Source organism: Trichechus manatus, unplaced genomic scaffold (assembly GCF_000243295.1).
Source record: "Trichechus manatus latirostris isolate Lorelei unplaced genomic scaffold, TriManLat1.0 scaffold00240, whole genome shotgun sequence".
Classification (NCBI taxonomy): domain Eukaryota; kingdom Metazoa; phylum Chordata; class Mammalia; order Sirenia; family Trichechidae; genus Trichechus; species Trichechus manatus.
In genome coordinates this window covers 400,140-410,866 of record NW_004444176.1, presented here as the reverse complement: position 1 = coordinate 410,866, position 10,727 = coordinate 400,140, and the positions used below count along the sequence as shown (strand labels likewise).

Sequence of the window (10,727 nt, the reverse complement as noted above, 5' to 3'; positions counted from 1 at the left end):
ATGCAACCTGAGTGCCTGCCTTCAAGATGGCCCCAGGGGAAGGCCCAGAAGAGGAGAAGCCTTCTCAAGGAGCTAGGGGTGAGTCTCGTGTCCTGGGCCCTGGGCACAGGAGGGGAGTGGAGGGGCTACTAGGGAGGGATGCTGATAGGGGGGCCCAGAGAGGGGAGAGGGAGACGAGCGAGCCTCCAGTTTCCCTGCTTAGCATTCAGCATTCATCCTGGAACTGGAAACGCCACTGAAGGATGGGGTGAGTCTACACTCACTGCCTTGGAAGGCCTGAGCAGGGCCCTGTCTGCCAGGTAACAGCAGCCAGACAACCAGAGATGGGACCCCCCACTGGTGGGAGCCTTGGCAGCCTCTGCTCTCCCTGCAGGAAATCCGAGGAGGGGTCCTGCTTTGCAGACCACCAGGGTCCCAAGGAGGGCAGGAAGAACACTCACTGCAGCCAGGTGGCCCAGGGCACCACAGGCCTCGCTTAGGGCCTTAGCATCCGTTCACTAGCATCCTTGTCTTATTGCACCCGTTTCCCGCCCTCTCCTGCCCAGGCCTCCCAAGTCATCCTAGCTCTGCTACACCTGCTCCTTGGGGCTTACCTGGCCTCTGTTGTCAAGAGCCTTCATGTGGTGACAATGGGGTGTTGGTACCCCTTCTGGGGGGCTGCTTCTGTAAGTAGGAGCCAAAACACAGGGGAGTGGGGACCAGCAGGGCATTTGGGACTTGATGCAGGGCAGGCAGAAGAGAGCTAGACTGGAACTATAAGCCAGCCCCTCTCCCAGTCTCCCCATGTCTGTTTCTATTCTCAGTTCCACTGGGACATAGCTCTCTCCTGGGGAGAGGGGTGGGGAGTGGGACATCAGTCCTGAATCCCCAGCCTCTCCCCTAGTGAACATGTGTACCCCGCAGGGAGGAGGGTGAGCATGAGCCTGGGAATGTGGATTCTCCCACAGGCTTCTGAGCAGCCGGGCTGCCTTTGGGTCCAGCAGTACATCCCTAGGGCCAGAAGTCTCTGTCAGGGTCAGTCTATGGGATCACACAGGGTATAAGACATAGATCCTGTCCTCCCAAGGCCAACAGCCAGATGCGAGACCAGGCCAAGGCCCAAGCCATCTCCCAGGGCAGCCTGTTCTTCCAGGTCTCCACGCCTCCTGCCCCTCCACCCTTCGCCAGTCCCCTGGGGGAGTCCTGCTTATCACTAAGCCCCAGCTCCAGGGTGCCCTCTGGCGAAGGTACCCGGCCACCTGGTCCCCCGCTGTCATTTCCCTCCCCTGCTCCCATGGCCCCCAGCACCAAGCTTGAACCACATAGTGAGATGCAACTGTCTACACCGGTGATGCCTTCTCAGCCCTGTATTCCCAGGACTGGTGCATACTAGATGCTTAGCAAACCTTTGAAAGAATGATTGGAGAAAGCCCAGAGACCTTAGAACCAAGAGTTAATATCCTCCAAACTGAAGGATTCAGAAAAAGAGGAAAGGTCGGGGTAGAGGGGATAGGGTAACTGATCCCAGAGAAATGGAGAAACCAATTGCCGTCAAGTCAATGCTGACTCATGGCGACTCCACGTGGTCCACAGGGAGGCTGGCGAGGTGTGGTGGGGCGGGTAAGGGCTGCTGAACCAGCAGGAAGAACTCATCTCTACCATCCTCTGTGAGGGGAATGGTGTTCTCTGCCCCGTCAGCCACCAGGGGTGGTTTTCTTAAGAGAACAGGGGGAGGGAAGGGAATTTGTGAGTTTTAAGGAATGCTACCGTCTCTCCTACGACTGTTTCAAACCTGGCCTGCAGCTCCTCACTTCAGGAATCCTGGCGATAGCAGTGGCGATGTTTGCTAAAGCATACCTGGTAAGTTGGAGCATCGAGATCATTCTCTTCTTTCTCAAGAGTGGGTAACTTTGTTGAGGGCAACTGTGTGGTGGTGATTGGGGAGGCAGCTCTAAGAGTTTGCTAGGACAGGCTCATGCCTTCTGGACAGCAGAGGGTGCCCGCACAGAAGGGTCCAGGTGTGGACAGGCTGGTGGACTTGGCTGTGGGAGGACAAGGAACCCATCAACCTTCTGTCTTCGCACTGTCGTGTGAGGCGAGGTCTTCAGCTTGTGGGGAGGTGGCAATGGGACAAGGAGGAAATGGCTCCCAGGAACCCCAACCCATCACATCTAGAACAAAACTCTTCTTCCTCCCAAACTGACCTAGTTTTTATCTCAGTTACTATGTGACCATCCACCCAGAAGCCCAGAGTCCTCCAACTAGAAGCCTGAGAACCACGCTTGGCTCTCCCTTCCCCTAAGTCCACGGAGTTTGACCTCTTACACATCCCTGTCTCCATGCCTTGCTCTCTATCCCACTGCCCTCTCCCCACCCCGGTTCTGGCCACCGTCTCTGGCCAGACGTCACCCAACCCATCCTACCAAGCAACTTGAGCGATTTTTCTCAAATGCAGGCCTGCCTGCATCACTCCACTGCATCCAAGCTCTCCCTGGCTCCCCAGTGCCCTGGGCTGGCCTCCAGCATTGTCACACATCCACAGGTCCTGCAAGCTCAGCCAGCAGCTGGGTTTCTATCCACTGCTTCTCGCTGAGTGCCAGCCAGATGGAACTGTTGCCATCCCTCTTCTGCCTGTGTGGCAGCCCTGCCCGAGCACCTTGTCCCCTCCCCACTGCTCACGTCTCTCCTCTCCTTGACTTAGTCCTGATCAACTCTTCAAGGCTCAACTTACAGGTCGTATCCTCCTGGAAGTCTTCCCTGACCTGCCATGATGGCTTCTGTATTCCCATAGCTTCTAGGACTTTCTCATCTCATCTGTCTCCCCTGTATGCTAGGCTCTGCATGGATAGCAGGTGTCTGAGCATCTTGGTAACCCAGGTAGCCCAGGTAGGCTCAGAGTAGGCACCCAACACAAGACTGGATGGATGATAAAAGGATGATGGAAGGACCATCCCTACAAATCATATTTTATGGCCTAAATACATGGCCTGGTCCTCTGACCCTTCACACATCTCTATCTCAGAAGCCCTGGCCTGGTCCTGCCTGAGCTGCCTGGTTCCCTGTCTTCTCGGGGAGCCTAGCTTGGAGTGGAGGAGGGCATTGGTATCATTTACCCAGCAGAGGCAGGAGATGCTTGGCAAAGACATGTCCATTCTCCACACATCCCTCCTGGGATGGGCCACTTTCAGAACCACTGCCTCACCATTCCTATACCTGAGCATAGAGACCCTCTTCTCACAAAGAAATTCATTCTAGTGTAAAGGGTTAGGGGCTCCATAGGTTCACACTCTGTACCCGTCACAGAGAAGCCTCTCAGAATTGTGCTTAACCCAAGAGGATGGTGGACAGGGGTGTTTCAGGCACCACGGTGGCTGGGGAAGGAGGGCAGGCACTGGAGTGTGTGGGGATAGGGCATCTCCAGGGCTCCTCCCATCTTCTCCTGCGGGCAATGGGCTGGGCGAGGGTCCATTGGATGTCAAGTCCCCCACCAGTTGGCATACCTGATGCTGGGATGGTTGGGGTGGTGGGAGCATCCTTCTTTGTTACAATCTCTGTGGATCCAGAGGCAGCCTTTGGGGCCCCCAATCCTGTCCCGTAGACATGTCACTGGCCGGGTCCTCAATGGTCAGCAGCTTGGTTCTCTTGGTTTTGGGTGGGAGCCTCAGGCCCAGGGATGGGCTGAATCTTTCCTGAGACCACAGAGCGAGTCACAGGCAGGCCTGGGAGGCGGACCTGCATCCGGGTCTCCGACCTTTGGCCGACAATGTTAACTTTATTTTTTCCCTGTAGAAAACGTTGTGCCTGACAATGAACCTCATCAGCTTCTTTTGCGTGTTTTGCTGTATCTTTGTCATCGTCATGGACCTCTTTCTGGAGAGCCCATATGAAGCGCCAATCTGGAGCACTTACCCCAACTCCACAGGGAGTGCTCAGACCCTGAGGGTCCTCGGCTCTGCCGAGGGGCTGCCTTGTGCTTGCCTGAGGGTCCTCGGCTCTGAGGAGGGGCTGCCTTGTGATTGCCTGAGAGGAAGTTCCGGCTCTTAGGAAAACCTCTTCCGGAGCCCAAGCTCAGGACCCGGATCTCTCAACACAGCTGGTTCTCAACCCGCCCCTCCCGGACATGGTAGAAGGGAGGTGCTGGCCTTCTCACAGGGTCAGCACCAGGGATCAAGTCCAACTTTACAGATGAGAAAACTAAGGCCCAGAGAAGGGGAGGGGCTGCCTGAGATGGAGCAGCAAGTTGGCAGCAAATCCAGGACCTGCGACTGCTGAATCCCGATCTGAGGCTCTTTAAATATCATAGCCCCGCTGCCGCCGCCACCACCTCCGTGAGCCTTGCAACAGCCTTGCAGAGCTGAGAGCGAACACTGAGGTGCAGAGACGTTAAGTTAGTGGGCCAAGGGTGCACAGCAAGTTGGGCGGGGGTGTCAGTGAGAACCCAAAGCCAAATCTATGACTCCCAGTCTGGCGCTTTTTCACCCCAGCACGGCTGCCTCCCCCTGGAGAAAAAACAGAAGGAGGGTTAGCCATTCCTCGAGGGTGGTTGGGCGCCTCCTGGCAATGTTCTCACCACGGTGGTTAGCTCTTCCTCATCACCTTCCACCACATACATGCACGTGCATGCATGCACACGTGCACAAAGGTACATACATCTATGCATGCACACAAACATGCACACATGTATGCATGTGCACACACGCATACACACACCTGTGCAAGTACACGCATGCACACATGCAGCACTTCCCTGATGAATGCTCGTGGCCCTATGAGATGTCCCTGCTGGATGGTTGTCCTTAGCCCAGCTCTTCCCCTCACCAGCTAGAAAAGACACTCCTTCTCTCTGGGCCTCGGTGTCCCCATTTGTCACGCCCATTGCATAAGATGGGTCTTGAGGTCACCTTCAGTTCCACCAGGGACTCATGACATTCTCTGGGCCTCAAATACAGGCAAACATTTACCCAGGACCCATTATGCACCAGGCATAGAGCAGTGACCAAGACAGGGCCAACCCCAGCCCCACAGAGCCCCATCCCCTCATGCCGCCTAGGAGCTGCAGACACCCAGCAAGACCTCTCTCCCCCCTCCTCCCGCTCCCTGCCCACCAGGTCCACATCCAGAGGCTGGAGCTGGCCATGCTGTGCTTTACCTACTTGGAGCTCTTCCTGCCGGGGCCTACAGCTGTGGTGGCCTGGAGGATACACCGCCTGTCTGCAGAGGTGAGGGCCCTGCCAGGAGCACCAAGCCCCTGAGAGATGGGGGCACGAGATGACAGAGAGCCCAAAGGGGAGGCAGCAGGCAGGGGCCACATCTGCTGGGCATTGACCATGTGGGGTCACAAATAGAGGCCACTCTCAGTCCAGTTGGGGAGACAGGGCGTGGGGGAGAGAATGCCAATTCAGGGTGGAAAATGCAGGGCCACCATCTTGGTTTCCTAGCGCTACTGTAAGAGAAATACCACAAGAGGGCAGTTTTAAAGAACAGAAATGTATTCACTCACAGTTCAGGAGGCTAGAAGTCCAAATTCAGGGCACCGGCTCTAGGGGAAGGTCATTGCCTCTTCTGTAGCCCAGCATTCCTTGGTTCCTTGGTGATCTTCACATGGCATCTGTCTTGCCCCCCACCCCCTTTATGCTGCTCCTTATAACTCAGAAGGGATTAGGTTTAAGACACACCCTACGCCAACATGACCTTGTTAACATAACCAAGAAAACCCTATTTCCAAGTAGGATTACATTCCCAAGTATGTTGTTGTGTGCCATGGTCTATTCTGGCTCATAGCGACCCTATAGGACAGGGTAGAGCTGCCCCATAGGGCTTCCTAGGCTGAAATCTTTAAAGGAGCAGATGGCCAGGGAACAGATTGCCAGGTCTTTGCGGCCAAAGTGCGGCTGGTGGGTTCAAACTGCCAACCTTTTGGTTAGCAGCCGAGGGCTTAACCATTGCATCACCAGGGCTCCTTATTCACAGGTATAGGGGTTAGGATTCTAACACATATTTTGGGGGGACACAATTCAATCTATAACAATCACCAAAGAGAAAAAGCCACGGGCACTCAGAGCAACAGGCTACCTTTCCCCCAGCTCTGAGAGCTCCAGGAAAGTGCATCAGTGAGGTCCGTGGAGACTGGCAGAATTCAGGGCCACAGATACAGATGGGAGAAGGAACCTCCAGCAGAGGGAACAGCATGAGCAGTGGCTCAGAGACAGGACAGGGAAGCTATAGCATGTTGTGGCATCTGGCTGTGGTGGGAGCAAGTGAGCAGGGGGGTAATAGGGACTGAGCCCAGCAGTCGGGAGAGCCAGGACTTGGAACAAGGTGTGTCTGACCCAGGCCAACCTCTTGTCTGCCGTTGGGGGGAGCAGAAAGGCCGACTGAGGGTCTAAAAGCATGTAGACTACCTGCCCAATGAGACCAGGTTTTAATTAGATATATTTTGAAAGACAGTCCCTGGGTCTTACAAAACGTTTGTGATTAGCTACTAACCTAGAAGTACCCTGAGGTACTGTGGAAGAAAAGCCTGGCAATCTGCTTCCGTAAAGATTACAGCCAAGGAAACCCTACGGAGCAGTTCTGCTCTGCAACATGTGGGGTCACCATGAGTCAGAATTGATTCCGCAGCAGTGAGTATAGTTTGAAAGAGAAGACACATCTGTCCCCACCCCACTCACCCTGACCTGTAGTAGTTTCCTAGGCTCGTTTCTTTCAAGGACAAAATTCCATCATATAATCTCAACTTGAACCAGTTGCATCTCATGGAAGTCCCTCGTCTCTCTGAGCTTGTTTCCCCAAATCCATGGGAATCTTGAGACTTCAACAAGTTAACTAGTGGAGCAGTGAGGACGGGGCGTTTCCTCTTTTGCAGGAGGTAGACGACTGGTCCCAGCTTCCCGACCCACCGTTGGCACTCAATGGTCTATTAGTGGAGCCCCCACCCTCCTATAAGGATGTGTCTCAAGGCAACTAGGAAAATGAACAAAAGCAGAGGTGAGGAAGTTGGGCCCTGGGCCCCCCAGCCCTTCAGAATTCACCCCTGGTCTCTTCTCCCTGGCAGATGCGAGCCGATTTCCAAGGGACAGTGAGCAGAAAGGGGGCAAACTGCTGTTCTAGAACTGCCTGCCCTGGAAGTAGTGGCCAACATAGGGTGGTCCTCATCGCCTCAGACACAAGAGGAACCTCCAGGTCCCTGTCCCTCAGTAACCTCCAGGCCAAGATAAGGTGGTCCCCATCCCCCCAGACACAAGGGAAAACCTCTAGGCCCCCATCCCTCAGTAACCTCCAGGCCCAGATAGGGTGGTCCCTGTCTCCTCAGACACAAGGGAACCTCCAGGCCCCCGTCCCTCAGTAACCTGGTGTGGTTGGCCAGAGCTGTGTCTGCTGACCCAGAGCATGATCTGGGGCTACACACCATCCCTGCCAGCCCCCAGGGCAGATCCCTGGGCCAGGCCACCCTCCTTCCCAGGAGCTTCCCTCACACCCTCTGCCCTCCCCTGCCTACTGCCTCCAGCTCACAGGGCGGGGTGGGGCGGGGTGGGGGATTGTCCATGTGGGGCTGTGAGGGGAGCCAGAGAAGATGGGATCCTCAGAGCCGGGGGAAGGGTTGCTCTCCTGCATTTGGGATGGGGGCTGCAGGGGTGTTGGATCAGACAGAAATCATGGGTTCGTTCTCCATGATTCTCAACTCCCCAGAGAAAGGGGGACAGAGCTGGAGTGACCAGCGCAAGGTTAGTGGACGGCGGGAGCCCACATGGGCTCAGCAACGTCACAGGCCTGCTGGGTGACTTTCATTGGGTCTCTGCCTGGGCCTCAGTTTCTCCATCTGTAAAATGGAGTGGGGGTGGGGTGGATAAGATGATCTGAAGGAGCCTCCCTCCTTGAAAGCTCTGAGATCAGGAGTCAAGTTCAAAATTCTGGTTGTGACATCTGAGGTCGCCAGTGAACTTCATCCTCAGAATTCCAGACCCCTGTGTGCTGAGGAAACAAGGTGAAGGAGGAGACAGCCCCTTCCTCATCCCACATTTTAGTATCCCAGGACAGTCTACGTGCTTCTTGTTCATTTGCAAACTGGACCGTATATCCTTTCTGTTTCCTTAAATTGTTTTTATTCTTATATAATATGATTTTAAAGAGGCATTTTGTATCAGCAAATAAATAGAAAACAATTCTTTCTATAAATAGAAATAACAAAAAAAAGCAAACATGATAAAAATAAAACAAAATGTGACCCCCCCCCCCGCACCTCCTTGATCCCATCTCCCACTTCTTGTCCTCTTGCTCGCTGTACTCCAGCCACGCTGGCTTCTTGGAGTCACACAGGCACCCCAGGCACACGCCTGCCTCTGTGCCACCACCCTTGCTCTTCCCTCAGCCTGAACTCCCTTCCCCTGGGCATCTGCAGGGCTAGCTCTTTGAATCTTTACTGGGCCCCTGACTCTGGGCCAAGCCTAATGCCATCAAACTGTGATGTAGATGCTGTGGCTATCCCACACCAGCTCAGAGACGTTAAGCAGTCTGCCCAGGGACACACAACTAAAAGGTGGCAGAGCTGAGACTTGGATTCAGGCAGTCTGGCTCCAAATTGACATGCTGCCTCCTGATGGTGGCCAGCAATGGCGGAGCGTGGCCCCTGCTCTCCTGAAGCTGCGCTTTTGCTGGTGAGATAGGACTTGAGCATTGGATGGACTGCAACGTGGTCTATGCAGCAAAGTCAGCCCTCACAACTCCCTATTCTCCAGGGTGGGCCCGTTTCCACAGAACTGAGGGCTCAACACTTGTGGAGCCCCGGGCTTGTAGCCATCTGGGATGGCAGGTCTTTCTATACTGTCTTATGAAATCCCTTGCAAATAGGGACGTCCCAGGGACTATTTGCACTGCACTGACTAGTCCCCGAGTGAGGGGTTTTTTGAACTTTCCTATCTGCTTTGTCACTTCCCTTGCTGCCACTGTCACTTCTGTTTGGGGTCACTGGCTTGCCCATAGCACCTCTTGTCTCCACTCCTCATCTGCTGCTGTGTCTAACCTCTGTGGGTTGCAGCTGGCTTTAGAATAGAAGGCAAAGTGTAAGTCATTAGTCTCTGAGGGAGCTCCTGAGAGAGCCGTGCAAATGTTTAGGATAAATAACCAGTTGCCGTCAAGTTGATTCCAACTCATGGAGACCCCCTGTGTGTCAGAGTAGAACTGTGCTCCATAGGGTTTTCAATGGCTGGTTTTTCAGGAGTAGATTGCCAGGACTTTCTTCCAAGGCACCTCTGGGTGGACATGAACCTTAACCGAGTGCATTAACTGTTTGCGCCACTGAGGGACTCCTTAAGATAAATAGGGTTGCTCAAAAGATGAAGGGGCATGATGGAAAGAACCCTCAGCTTAGCTTTCTAGAGACGTGGGTGCAAACTCCAGCTCTGCCAATAACTTACTGTGTGATCTTGTCTCAGCCGCTTCCCCTTTCTAGCCCTCAGTTTCCTCATCTGTAAAATAGGACATTGTGCTAGACTAGTGTGGTTAGCTTCGATAAGGATGGAAATGGCCCCTGGTTTGACTTATATATTTTAAAATCAACATATAAAAGACTTACCAAAGCAGTTTTCCCCTTCAAAGAGCGTGGTTTTGTGGCCTCTGCTGGTGGCTTGGTGGAGGACCACTTGCTCACGGCCCTGTCACTCCAGGTTTAGCAACGCCACAACCTGCTGGAGTGGCTTCAACCGCTATACATACATATTGTCGGCGTAGAACACGGCATTTCCAGGCTAGACCAGAAAGCAATCTTTGACTATTGTCAATGCTGTAGTTAAATTTTAGTCATTTTGATACGTAGTCAGTCCTAAAACTAAACCTAATATCATTTTCCCCATGATGAAAAGAATTCAAACCCAGAAAAGTTGAAAGAATAGTACAATGAGCACCGTTATACCTTCCACCAAGATTGAACAAGTGTTAACATTTTGCACGTGTGCTTTCTCAATGTCTCCATTTCTCTCTCCACACACACACACATATACACACACACACACACACACACATATGTATATACTTTTTAATTGAACCACTTGAAAATAAGCTGCAGACGTCATGACCCTTCATCTGTAAATTCTTCCGACTGTATTTCCTAAGAATAAGGACATTCTCCTACATAATCACAATACCATTATCACACGAAGAAAATTAAAAGTAAATCCAAAAGGCTGTGCAACAATTGTACCTTGGAAGCAGATAACTTGTATTCCAGATTTCACAGATGAAGAGGAATTTTTAGATTTTAGCCTTGGAGTTGATTTAAGACTTTTGCTATGAAATGATGGTGTTAATGTGTTTTACATGTGGCAAGGACATGAATTTTTTGGGAGCCAAAGAGTAGAATGTCATGGACTGAATTGTGTCCCCCAAAAATATGTGTATCAGTTTGGCTAGGCCATGATTCCCAGTGTTGTGTGATTGTCTATCATTTTGTCATCTGATTGACTTTCCTAGGTGTTGTAAATTCTATCTCTATGATGTTAATAGGACCCTTGTGGCGTAGTGGTTAAGAGCTTGGCGGCTAACCAGAAGGTCGGCAGCTCAGATCCACCAGCCACTCCTTGGAAAACCTATGCGGCAGTTCTCCTCTGTCCTATAGAGTCACTATGGGTCAGAATCAACTTGATGTCAATATTTTTTTTTATGATGTTACATTGATGAGATCTGAGCAGAGAGACAGAGGGACCTCATACCGCCAAGAAAGCAGCACCAGGAGCAGAACATGTTTTTTGGACCTG

General features: G+C 52.7%; 1 protein-coding gene across 1 annotated transcript; it reads left to right on the top strand.

Moving 5' to 3' along the window:
- On the top strand, window positions 1-7,061 carry MS4A10 (membrane spanning 4-domains A10). The gene is given in 8 exon segments (XM_023743199.1): window positions 1-78; window positions 546-665; window positions 1,783-1,839; window positions 3,769-3,963; window positions 4,283-4,351; window positions 5,088-5,198; window positions 6,848-6,966; window positions 7,034-7,061. Coding segments are annotated over 8 exon segments (777 nt in total).
- Window positions 7,062-10,727: the final 3,666 nt, after the last annotated feature.